The sequence below is a fragment of the Myotis lucifugus genome, unplaced genomic scaffold, assembly GCF_000147115.1.
Source record: "Myotis lucifugus unplaced genomic scaffold, Myoluc2.0 scaffold_66, whole genome shotgun sequence".
Lineage (NCBI taxonomy): Eukaryota > Metazoa > Chordata > Mammalia > Chiroptera > Vespertilionidae > Myotis > Myotis lucifugus.
The window spans coordinates 5602037-5615829 of NW_005871114.1; the positions used below are offsets into that span (position 1 = coordinate 5602037).

Genomic DNA, 13793 nt, shown 5'->3' on the forward strand with positions numbered 1-13793 from the left:
ATCTAGTACTAGTACTTTACAGAAAAAGTTTTTTAATCCCTGTCCTAGACAATAGCATATAGAATAAGAAGCTACAAGAAATTGCATATTAAGATAGTACCTTTCCCTTCTTAAAAAGATGTTATTAACCAAACCAAAAACAAATTAACATGCATGTGAATTCAAAATGTAACAGAAAAAGAAAATGCTTTCACAAATACAGTATTTCAAGGCTGAATAATTAAACTACATTTATAAGTTTATATGTAAAGGTATGGGGAGATTTAAATTTATTTACACAAACTTAAAACCCAGTCATTATTTTGAATAGTATTTCATTTAGGTGAGTAGCCAAATGAGCTTCTGACTGTACCTGTGGGAGTTTCCAAAGCTCTGCCAGGTGTGGTATTCCTCCATGAGATCAATGTGATCCAGTGTAGAATTATAGAAATCGGTATAAGGAATAAGGGGAGGGTGGACCAAATTGTTTGCAGTATCTGTAAAGATAAATTCTAACATAATGATCTTTTGCAACATGCGCATGGTTTACTCTAATAATAATAACATTTTAATGTCTACCAAGTAGTCTTTACCTATTCCTATTTTAAGCAATTATAGCTTCCAATGGAAAAAGTAGTTTTATAATTGTGATCAAAATAGAGCCAATAATTTGTTTTTTCAAAACTTGTGGTGGGGATTGTATTAGTATAGTAAAAGGAACGCCCAGATGGCCATCTGCTCTTTCTGTTCCCGCCATGAGTGTGTTCTCTCCTCAGCATCCCTCAGGAATTCATAGAAGTTCTTGTGTTCTTAGGAGTCACTACTTAGCAGATTATTTGCAGTTAGCCATAACACAGAATACTGCCCAATAAAAAGCATAAAGCTCTCTCATGCTTGTTAATTAACTGTGAACTCCATTATCAAAACAGAAAGTAAATTTCAACTCTCCACTTCAAAGAAATGCTTTAAAATGTAAGAATGCCTCCATAGTACTTTGAGATCCTTATGGAAATGTCTCTAATATTTAACAAAAGAAAAGTAAAGATGATAGAAGAACAAAACCTACTAAGTAAAGCCAGCACTTTAGATGCTGATGGGATCCACCAGGAACATTTTGTTAGGGGTGGAAATTCTTCAGGCTTTGCAGGAAACAGTCGTAAAGAAATAAACTGCAGCAATCTCTCTACCAGTTGTTTGAACCTCTTCTGGGATAATCTGGTAAAGATTTTGAAATAATTCCAATCAAAATTCACATTGTCTATTTTGGCAATAATTCATTAGATAGTAAAGTGCATTCTATATGCATAAACTTTTAGAATATTCCCCCAAATTCTATTTTTAAATTGCCAAACATTTGAAAAGATGGAAGATCTTACCTGGAATATTACTTCTTAATGGAATAAGAAATAAACATTAATATTACTATAAAGTTAGTATTAAACATTTCATGTTATGCCCAAAACTAAGATGTGTAAAGGCTTTCAACAGTCAATTCTATTATTTGCAGACTCTGTATGTGCAAATTCACCTACTTGCTAAAATTAATTGTAACCCCCAAATTGATAATGTGGCTCTTTCATTGTTACTTGTAGATGTGCAAACAGTGGCAAAAAATTTTAGTTGCCCAATGTGCACATTCCCAGCTGAAGCTGAAAAAGGAACGCTCTATCTTGTTCTAGCTGTCATGCTGTAAGCAAGCGGCTTTTATGCAGTCTGCATAGTGTCATGTTTTTCACATTTTGTGCTTTTTGTTAGTGATTTTGCTGTTTTAAAATGGCCCCCAAAAGTAGTGTGAAAGTTTTGTCCAGTCTTCCTAAGTACAAGAAGGATGTTGTATGCCATACAGAGGATACACTTGTGTTAGATAACATTTGTTCAGACATGAATTAGAGTGCTGTTGACTGTAAATTCAGTGTTAATGAAACAACAATTTAATTAAATAAGATGTCTTTAAATAGAAGTATAGGTAAAGCAAGGTTATGTAGTCATCAGCTGATGAAAATGTTGACCTTAAAGCTCACAGGAGCCTAACCCTGTGTTTCCTTTAGGGGCAATAGTTTAGTATTCACTAATTCACTATTCACAGTACATTTATAGGACATTAGAGGCCTGGTGCACAAATTCGTGCACCAGTGGCGTCCCTCGGCCTGGCCTGCGGGATCAGGCCGAAACCAGTTCTCTGACATCCCCTGAGAGGTCCCGGATTGCGAGAGGGCGCAGGCCAGGCCGAGGGACCCCACCGATGCATGATTGGGGCCAGGGAGGAACATGGGAGGTTGGTTAGCCAGGGAGGGACCATAGGAGGGCTCCAGGGCGTGTCTGGCCTGTCTCGCTCAGTCCTGGACCCCAGCAGCAAGATAACCTACCAGTTGGAGTGTCTGCCCCCTGGTGGTCAGTGCACGTCATAGCGAGTGGTTGAGTGGCCTTAGCATATCATTAGCATCTTATGCTTTGATTGGTTGAACAGCTGACCGGACGACCTAATATGGACACTTAGCATATTAGGCTTTTATTATATAGGATACTACTGTGAATAATGAGCATCAACTGTATTTTAAAATTAATTTTGAAAATATTTTGCCTCTTTGTTATCAATCATGAAGAAAAGTAATTGTTGATGTGAGTATAGTTCTATGAAAAAAGTATGATACCTTTATAAATTGATATTGATGGCTAATCTACATTTTATAAAGATGCTTTTGGGGAAGGAAAAGCACCATGTAAATAATGCTGAAATTTATATTGATACAGAGATAGGAAATAAAAAGACACAAATTAAAATACTAATGTCTGAGCAAATCCAGGCACCATCTATGAGATGTTTGAAAAACCAGTGATAGAGATGCACTGCATAAAAGCAAGAGCAGTGGACAGAAATCTCAACCACAGCTTGCACAAGCAAAATGGTTACTGACATTAGAAACAGATTTTAAATTATCCTTTATGTAGTACTAAAATATATGCATATAATTGCCTTTCGAGGCACTGTGAAGTATAAGTATCATTTCTAAAGACCTGCAAACATTTAATATTTTTAACTCATAGCAAACTTAAAACTCTAAGATTATGAAGGTTCTTAATATCATAGAAGGACTTACTTTTTAACCCAGTGGACTAAGAAATGATGGTCAGCTTCAACTAAGGCAGCTATCTGTCTTAGCAAGTGAGCATAGATGACGTACGTAGATGTGTTATTAAACTGAGGATTCTGAGAAAGATATTAAAAGTAATTGTGTTAAAATATTGTTAACATGTAAAAAGAAAGACACTAAGCTTGATGAGCTAAGTGGTAAATTCAGAAGACGAGATTTGAAGTTATGAAATACTAGGTGAAATCCTTTAAAACAATAATTTATTTGTTTATTTAATTAGCAGAGACTTGGTACAGTTCTGCTGAGGTACAGTGGAAAGAGCACGGGCTTTGGAATTGGGGCGGATCTGGGTCTGAGTGAGCAGAGCTTATTGCTAATATATAGTCCTCAAAAACTTGAGCTTCATGTTGTTTTCTAGCATTCACTATCTCTACATATATATATTTCCTCCCCTAGTTTTCCCTTTCTCCTACTCCTCCCTATTTTCCTTCCTTACATCTCTCAACTACTTCTTGTCTGTTCCTCCCCACACACACTTTTCTTTTTTCCTCTCTTCCCGCTTCTCTATCTTTACCCTGCATATTTCCTTTTATTGAACACAGTAATGAACTAAACACTATCCTATTTAGTATATATTTTTTTTCTTACCTTTAAATAAGGTAATTACATATGTGTACTTTTTGCAAATTGTAAATGACACAGATGCAGTGTGCTAGCTATGGTAATAATATAATTCTTTCATAAAAATAGTAAAAACTAAAAATTGCTTTTCATTTGTCTGGACCTAATTTTTTCTATCTGTGAATCTGTAGCTCTCAAGAAGAAAAAGTTCATTATCTTTGTGTTTTTTTTTAAATATATTTTATTGATTTTTTACAGAGAGGAAGGGAGAGGAATAGAGAGAAACATCGATGAGAGAGAAACATCGATCAGCTGCCTCCTGCACACTCCCCACTGGGGATGTGCCTACAACCAAGGTAACATGCCCTTGACCAGAATCGAACCCGGGACCCTTGAGTCCGCAGGCTGATGCTCTATCCACTGAGCAAAACTGGTTAGGGCCATCATCTTTGTTTTGCAAATATAAACCACTTTGATTTTTCTATTCGTATTCTAGCTTAAGCATTTATTGAAAATACAGAGAAACTGGAAACTTACTACTTAGAAAATAAAAGAAAGTTTTGGAGCCCATTCTAGTTATAAGAAAGGAGATTAACTGGAGGGGGAAGATGTTCTTCCCTTCTGTTTGTGCCCGAATACCACAGCAGGAAGGCAAGAATTAAAAATTTAATCCCAGAGATAAATTAGCTTCCCATTGTTTGTTTGTTGTAGCTTTAATTCTCTAGTTACAAGTAACTGCAATCCAAAAGTATCAATAATGTTGCTCAAAAGAATACTTAATATTTGATATAATTTCACCTATATACGTGCACAGACTGAGGTCTAAATTAGATAACTAAATTCTTGCTTTCTTACCTGTAAAAGTATAAAATATGCTCTAAGATCATCTTTTGTTCGTGGACTGAAAAAGAAGTATAATTGATTAGAGATTACAGTATATAATAAAAAATGATCCATTGAATTGAGTTGATAAAAGCCCAAAACTAGACTTAATATGTATTATTATTGAGACAGTAACATATCTCTAATATGCTGAAAAGATAGGTTCCTGTGTGCCTACTCTAGGCTGATTCTGAAGATAACTAAAAATGGAGTTAACTAGGCTATTTTATGAGGTAAATATTATGATTAACTCTGGAAACAGTTAAGAGTCTGGAAAATAATTAACAATTTTAGAATACTTATGTTTTTGTTTTAATAAAGGATAACTGAGATCTCAAAAATATCTATGCATTGAAAAAAGAAATAGGTTTGTGAGTACAGGTCTATTACTGAAATGAAAGTTGTAGAAGTGTCTGCAAGTCAAATCACACTTTGAATACATCTAGTATATTTCTAATGAAAAGAATCTTATTTTGAATACCTCTGAAAAGTAACTAAATTTTAGTCTGTGCCATGTTAATCTGGATTTCCACATGATCAAATTTGACCAAGTTTTTGTTATTCCCCAAGCTGATGAGTGTTACTTGTCCTCTGAAGACCTATTAAATACACTCACAGACACTCGGAAGTAAGTAACTTCTTGCATTACAAATGGTTCCCCTATGTGATAACTAGATGCAATTAATGATCCTTGATTGGATCCTGGATTGAAAAATAAAACCCAGATATTAAAGAACACTTTTGAGCCAACTAGGGAAATTTAAATGTGGACTGTATTTTAGAGAGTATTAAATGAATACTAAATGTATTATGGTCACAGAGAAAAATGTGATTAGGAAATACATGCTGAAGTAATTAGGGGCAAAGTATCATGACGCCTTCCATTTACTAAAAACAGATTCCATACAGAGGGAGAAAAAGCAAAAGCAAATGTGACAAAAAGTGAACAACTCGTGAATTCAGGTGATGGTGAATGAGTTTTCATTATCTTTAACTTTTCTGTAATTTGAAATTTTTCAAAATCAATGTTGGAGGGAAAATGGTTCACCTCCAAGTATCTTCTTGAATTCCCTTTAAGAAAATAAAATGATGAAATAATAATTTACCTTTCTGTTATAGTTATAAATTAAGTATGAAAATATAAATTGTTGCCCAAAATATACTGGATGACCTTTACAAAATATAAAGCCACATAATCTGAAATATAACTATGTATTACATGTATTAAAGTTAGAAATAAATATGTATATGCTTATATATATATATATATATAACATTTTTAAATTAGTAATATTTCTTTGTAGGAGAATTATCTCAACAAAATAATGATTTATATTATTTAGGTTTAAACCAAATTGAAACCATTTCTGTCTATAATATTCTACATAACTTTCAGACTATTTTCTCAATGGGACTAATGTTTTGTTTTAGAAATTATATTTGAAAATATTTTAAAACACTCAAGGCAATTCATAAATATTAAAATTCCTGGTGATAGGAGAGTCCTACTTTTTTCCATTTTATAGCTGCACCATTATGATTTCCAACTCTCTGGCCTATGCACTAGTATTGCACTACAGTATACAGTTCAGGCTATAGAAATTGTGGTTAAGATCACAGGCTCTTTGCCAAACCGCATGGGTTCTACTCCTGACTCACACACTTACTGGGTTAACTTGGGCAATTTACTCTGTAAATTTTCTCAACTGTGAAATGAAAATAATCATATTACCTATCTCATAGAATTGTAGTAAAAATTCAATGAGAAACACATGTAAAATTGTTAGGAAGATGCTTAGCCCATAATAGTCAATAAACTAGATTTTGTTGTTATAATAAATTCAAAATAAAACAAGACTTTTAGGTACTGCACACACATTCCTCTGAAACATGAGTCCTGTCACATTGTCATTTTAATCTGTATTGGACACACTTTTCAAGGGCAGAGAGGGGAAGCTTTGAGGGTTTGCTTACTAGAGGGGACTGAGATTCCAGCAGTTTCAGACCACTGGACTTCCTCATTCTCCTACAAATGCTCTTTACATTCTAATTTTCTCTTCATTTTTAATGAAGCATTATGTGTTCAACCAGAAATATAAAATTCAAGGAAAATGCAAATATATTACTAGAATGATAAATTAGGAAAATCACATGAAATTATATGTTATGATTTCAATTATTTTAAAAGATGACTAGACAAAAATAGCAAAATGTAAACATTTGTACTTTTTTTACACTACTCTAGCTTTAAAAAATTTTTCTATAATAACCAGGCATCTCTTTGAAAATTTATTAAATTTTGAACAATGTTATTAAAATATATAAAGGTACATTTGACATTATATTTAAGAATTCTAGTTTGGTAATATTTTTAGACTGGGCTTAATATAAACATGTAAATTATAATTTTATGGTACTCATATGACTTTATAGAAGCTATTAATTGAAATTATAGTGCTGTTTAAACAATATCAATTTAAATAATATGTACTTTTGAAAGTATATTTTTATATTCTACATATTCTCAGTTCAAAACATTATCAGTTGCATTGCCCATCATTCCTTAAATAATGATTCAATATTTAGTTCTAAGAAAAAACATTTCAGCAGTTAAACTTACATTTCCTTATATTAGAAATAAAAAATTTTGCTTTGGCTACCAGAAAGTCCAAGGCTAAATTTAAGCCCGTATTATTTCATCCTAGGTTACATGTAACTACCCATCCCGTATCTGTATAGCACTCATGTCTGTACACAACAGATTTTATATATGATGTTAAAGGATTCAGAGATCTTCTGAAGCCCACCCATAGACCATCCTGAGAAGTCACAAATCTCAAGTTTAAAAAATTTGTTGTTAATGGTTTATAACTTCTTTCTATCTTTGTTTTTATTACAACAACTAAAATTGACTCAGTAAAATACATACATATGTAAGATAAGGTGTATGAGATGTGTAAACTAACCATCTATACTGACTAGCTAGATATTAATTACAATTACCCTTTCCATTCTCGTAACAGGCTGTTAATGATTCCCTTTAATACTGTCTTCTGAATGTCTTGAGGCTGTAGGCAAAAGAAAATCAGAAGATAATTAGGATTAGCTACTAAAGTGACTTTAAAGATTGTTTATCCATTCACCTATTAAAGGATATCTGGGTTGCTTCCAATTTTGGGCAATTTTGAATAAGGTTGCTATAAAATTTGTGTGCAGGTTTTTGGGTGGACATAAGTTTCGAATCATTTGGGTAGACAACTAGGGTATGACTTTTGGGTCATATTGTAAACTTGTTTAGCTGTGTAAGAAAATGGAAATATGACTTATTGAAATTTGTGGGATACAGCAAAAGTAGTAAATGAATATATTAGACAAAAAGATGTAAAATAAACAATTTAAGCTTTCAATCTTGGGAAATTAAAACAGGAAATCAAGTCCAAGTAATCAGAAGAAAATACATAATAAAGGTTAGAAGAGAAATCAGTATAAATGAAAACAGGGAACTAATAGAGAAAAAGCAATAAAACCAAATGCTAGTTTTTGGAAAAGGTTAATAAAGTTGATGAACCTTTAGCAAGACTAACCAAGAAAGGAAGATTAAAGACAATAATTACTAATATCAGAACTGAAAGCAGGATCATCACTACTGATACCTGGACACTGAAAGGATATCAGAGAACTATTATGAACAACTCTGCCCACAAATTAAAAACCTAGATAAAATACACCAAGTCTTTGGGAGATACAATCTCCCAAAGTCACACATCGATAATTTGAATGGACTTATATTTATTAAAGAAACTGAATCAATGACTAATAACTTTCCAAAACAAAAAACACCAGGCCCAGATGATTTTACTGGTGAGTTCTACTGAAAATTTAAGAAAGAAAGGATGCCAATTCTTTACAATTTCTTCCAAAAAACAGAAGAGAGAATATTTCCTAACTTATTCTATGACATCAGCATTATCCTAATACCAACCTAAAGATATTACAAGAAAAAAATTACAGATCAATATCTCTTCTGAACACAGATGTAAAAATCCTCAACAAAGTATTAGCAAATCAAATCCAACAATGTATACAAAGAATTAATACACCATAACCAAGTGGGATTTATTCCATGTATGCAAGGCTGGCTCATCATTTGAAAATCAATTAATGTAACTCATCACATCAATAGGTTGAAGAAGAAAATATATGATCATATCAGTAGCTATGAAAGCATTTGATAAAATTTAACACCAATTCATGATAAAGAAAACCTCAGCAAACTAGGAATGGAGGGAAATTTCCTCAATTTGGTGAAGAACATCTACAAAAATCCTTGAGTCAACAATTTTAATGGTGAAAAACTGATAGGTTCATCTTGTATTTTCCCTATCTCAGTCCTGGAATTAGCCATTTCTCCAGGGAGCTCTGGTTCCTTTCTGTGAGGAATGGTATTTAGAAACCGTGCATGCTAAAGTGCTCATTGCTACTAGGCCCTTTCAGAGAACAGGGTTAGGAAATACACACACACACACACACACACACACACACACACACACACACGTATCCATATCCATCTATTAAAATCCTTGAGTTCATTATGATGTCTTAATGCCAAAAACTAAGAAAAACTAAAGATTTGTTTACATATTTTAAAAAATCTTTAGACTGAAGATATATAAAATACTGTGTATAAAAATTACTTGGCTTAGGTTTTTTTTAAGGTATGGTTATAATATTCGAAGTATAGCTAGGTGGGGTTTTTTTCTGTTTGTATTACATTTTAAAGGATTTCCCCTCATGTTGTATATTTTTAATTTTTTAGTGTCTATAAAATATTAATATCATTCCAAGTCAGAAAAAGTCAGAGAAGTGTCCCAGGAGTGGAAATTTTGGGTCACAATTTATGCATAAGCAAAATGTGTTAGCAATAATGCCCAGCAGTTTTCCAAAGTGGTTGTTTATACTTACCCAATCAGGCTATGAAAGTTCTAAGTGCTCCACAATATTGCCTATTCTTGGCAAGGTTCTTAAATTTTTTTTCTACTAATTTTGAATGGATATATAATCTTATCTTCATTTCTCTAATGACAAATGTTATTAACTACCCTTTCATATATTTAATTGTGAAGTACTGAGATTAGCAATAAGCAAGAATGTCTGCTATAACTTATTTTATTCAAAATTATATAATAAGGCAACTACAACTATGCATGCATACATAGGTACAAGGATTGGAAAGAGATAAGACTCTCATTTTACACAAACAACATGATTGTCTATATAGAAAATCCAAATAAATCTGATGTACTGTGAGAATTAATGAATAAATTTAGCAAGGTAAATAAAGATAAATATATGAAGGTATTTCTATACTAGTAACAATTAGAAAATGAAATTACAATAGGATAAAAAAATCAAGTACCTAGAAATAAATGTAATAAGATATGTCAGACCTTTACTCAGAAAACTGAAGCATTACCAAGAGAAATTAAAGAAGATTTAAGTAATTGGAGGGATATACCATGTTCATGGATTGAAAGGATGTCAATTCCTCACATACTGATCTATAGCAGTAGGGTTCTCAAAATGTGATCCCTGGATCAGGAGCATCAATGTATCCTGGGAACTTGTTAGAAACACAGATTCTTGGACTCTATCCCGGACATTCCGAATCTGAAACTCGGCATTTTAAGAAGCCCTTCCTGTGACTCTGATAGATGATAAAATTTGAGAACCACTCATCTGCAGATTCAATGCAATGCCAATACAATCAAATAACTGACCTCCTTTTGCTTAAGTGAAGCATAATTTTACGTTAGTAGGACTCCCTAAACAAGGACTGGACATAAATATATTTTCTGCTTAATTCTCATTTAGTTATAAAAATAAAAACAATCTTAACTTTCTGAGAATTCCAACTACATTTACTATAAAATTACATCACAGTGATTTTTACAATATTTGTGTAGTTGCTTTTGAAATACAGAAGAGACAAAGAATTATACTATTTGCATGTGTTCATAAACAATACTTACAGTATTAAGTAAGGCATCATATACAGCATTCACAAATTTAGCATTAATCCCAGAGTCTTCAATGGTATTAAATGAGGTGGTGGCATCTTTCTGCAAACCCAATTAAAGAATTAGGTGTATATAAAATTTTAAGACTGTTCTTACTCATATTTGAATCATAACTGTTCCTTCATAATTTCTAATATTTTCTAGTATGATGATAAGAACTTTCAGGGAAAAATTGCTAAAATGAAAAATGAATATAGAAGAATTATTTTAATAACTTAAAACTGAAAGAATGGAGACAAATATTAACATTTAATACAAATAAAATCTAAGATATCACGCAATATTTGTGATATAAGTAATTTCAGAAATTAATACATGTATGTTTTTCTAAACAGTTGCTTAAGTCAATTACTGGGTAGAAAAAAGAGGTAAACTTATCATCTATGTTTTTTAAATTTAAAATGAAAAATGTGTTTTATGTATTATTACCTTAAATGCAGCATTTAGTTCTGGGAAAGAATCAAATGTTGTTAGATAAAAATCATGTACTGCTTTCCAATCTCCTGACGACTTAGCTTTTTCTACATCTTCCCTAAAATGAAAACATATACTAACCATAATAGAAGGAAATATTATTCAGATAAAATAGCATTACTTTACACATAAATGTCACCAAACATGCAACTTGATATACTGAAGCTGAACACAGAAACGCTCCAATTAATGTAAATATGATTTATGGATCTACAATTCTTAATTAGATTGATATATTAATCCAGCTTCAGCTTTCCCATTTACTTGCTTTTTGAAAAGTTCATTCTTGACATGCTTATTATAAGTAACACTCTTTCTTCACTTCAAAGCTAAATGTCTTGAGAGACTTTGTTTATATGCTATCTCTACTTTCTCATTATCCCTTTGCTCCTTCATATATCCAGTGGAATTTTTTAGTAGTGACATAGCTTTTATAGTTCATGTGTTACATAGCATTTAAAATCTTATTTTTTAAAAAGGAAACATTCTATTATTTTATTACTACCTTTGTCTCCTGCTTTGCCTGTTTTGACTCATATTCTCTTATTTAGTGTTGCTTTTGCTGCAACATCATCTACCCCTTACCTGTTACTTAGACATTTGTTTTCATCTTCCACTTGAGACTTCTAGTCTTTTGTGACTGCCCTCTTGGCTAATACCTTATCATGATCCACAAGATCAACTGCTCACACAAAACTATTAAATTATATAAAGTACTGACATGCAGGTAACTCTATGTCTACATATAATAGTGAACTCCAACTTACTGAAAGTCTTTCATAGTTTTGGGCTGGATAGGAAGGGTAGATTCTGGAGGAACTGCAGCCTTTATTTCAGATGATGATGCATCTGTAGAGACACGCTGTTTCTGTCTAACATCAAGGGAAATCGGTGGTAGGTCTCTCACTGTGAAGCATAAAAAAGCATTCAGAGTAATTAATCATACAATTTTCCGAATTATAAAATGCCAGGCTAACTCAACATGAACGGAAGACAAATGAATTATTTTGTGTTGCATTCACCTTGGGGTCATGTGACAGAAAGTCCTACCACAGGGAAGGGCACTTACAGGAGGGTCTAACACCCCTACCCCAACTTCACCCATAACAGATATTAGGCTGTATTTTACATTAAAAGTTATCTACAGATGTAAAACAGTTTCTTTCCCCTGCTCTTTTCCCAAAAGTTGTCTTTCAGGGAATATTTCAGTGAGATTCAATGCTTTAAATGTTTATTAGCTCTTTGAATATGTCCAAATCATTTATTTGCATTCTCAGCAATTCTTTGTTGGAGTTTTAGCATTTTCTTAAGAATTTGCATGAAATTTTCATTTTATTCTGTTTGCAAATAGTTCATTGTTCTTTTTGTTGTACTTTATAACCTTTTAATTATGTAATAAAATGAATATACAAGAATCTCATAAAACAAACATATGGCTTAATGAATAGTATTTATTATAAAACAAACACCTTTGAAACCACTAACCAGTCAAGGGATAGTGTTACCAGCCCCTCCTTGCTCCAACTACCCATATGTTGAGTAGACTCTGCCTATTTTAATGATAATTTCTCAGATTCCTTTTTATCTTTTTTTCATTAATTTTTAAACATTTCCACCTGTTTTCTTATAATTCCTTTTACGGCATGATTTGTTATATTTGTTTACTTTTGTGTTTCTCCTAGTTTTAAAAATATGTTTAATTCTTTTCTTTATTGCCACCTTTCTCAATGTTTATAATTCCATGTTATTTCAAGTGTCATATTTTCTTAATGAATTTCAGCTCATCTTGAAATAGGGTTTATCTGTTTTTGTGGATATGTGTTTATGATGGGCTCTCATTGTTCAAGTGGCTGTTATTCTGTTTCTTATTCTTTTTTAGTACAATAACATTTTGTAATAAAAAATTATAGAATTTTTCCCTGGCTGGTGTGGCTTAAGTTGGTTGGGCATCATCCCTTGTACCAGGAGGTAGCCATTTCCATTCCCAAAGGCGCATTTCTGGGCTGTGGGCTTGATCCCTGGTAGGGGGCATGCAGGAGGCAGCCGATCAATGTTTCTTTCTCCCTCTCCCTTCTTCTCTCTCTAAGAAACCAATGAACTATTCTTTAAAACAAATTCTGGAATTTTATTTTGCTCGTTTTCTATTGCCAGTATTTTTTTAAAACGTGTTTATTGATTTCAGAGAGAGGAAGAGAGAGGGAGAGGGGGTAGAAACATCAATGGTGGAGAGAATCATTGACCTGCTTGCCGGGAGCCGGTCCATCCTTGCTGTTTCAAGGGACCTGGCATATATGGCATACTGTTCTTAATATGTTTGCTCACCTTCTTGGCGCTATGTGTTTTAACCAAGGTCACCTCTCCGAGAAGGGTTGTTTTCCCAGGTAGGGATTTTTCCCTGAGGTTAGGGAGGGGATACAACCCCTTAATTAAGTGCCAGGCGGGTAGTTAAGCTACATAATCTTTACTCCCTGGAATGGAGATAAGAAACGCCCTAACCTTTGTAATAGAAATTGACAGGATTAAAATCGGCTGGTATAAATACAGATGTAACAAGACAATAAACGTCAGATCCTAACCAGAACCTAGCCAGAGAACATGGCAAAAGATCCTGGACAGAACCTGGCTACAGAACTTCACTGGAGAACCTAGACAGAACATGGCAAAAGAA

At 32.9% G+C, this 13793-nt stretch overlaps 1 protein-coding gene across 1 annotated transcript in view; it reads right to left on the reverse strand.

Annotated features, from left to right (window-relative positions):
- Nucleotides 1–13793, reverse strand: part of HECTD2 (HECT domain E3 ubiquitin protein ligase 2) — a 67578-nt gene that overhangs the window by 22002 nt on the left and 31783 nt on the right. Inside the window, exons 3-10 of the mRNA XM_014456971.1 lie at nucleotides 11893–12031; nucleotides 11081–11183; nucleotides 10604–10693; nucleotides 7578–7642; nucleotides 4548–4593; nucleotides 3078–3187; nucleotides 1046–1194; nucleotides 353–476 (exon numbers count right to left, since the gene is read on the reverse strand). Of these exons, the coding sequence (XP_014312457.1) occupies nucleotides 353–476; nucleotides 1046–1194; nucleotides 3078–3187; nucleotides 4548–4593; nucleotides 7578–7642; nucleotides 10604–10693; nucleotides 11081–11183; nucleotides 11893–11906 (701 nt within the window). The 5' untranslated portion in view covers nucleotides 11907–12031. The remainder of the gene's footprint in view (nucleotides 1–352; nucleotides 477–1045; nucleotides 1195–3077; nucleotides 3188–4547; nucleotides 4594–7577; nucleotides 7643–10603; nucleotides 10694–11080; nucleotides 11184–11892; nucleotides 12032–13793) is intronic.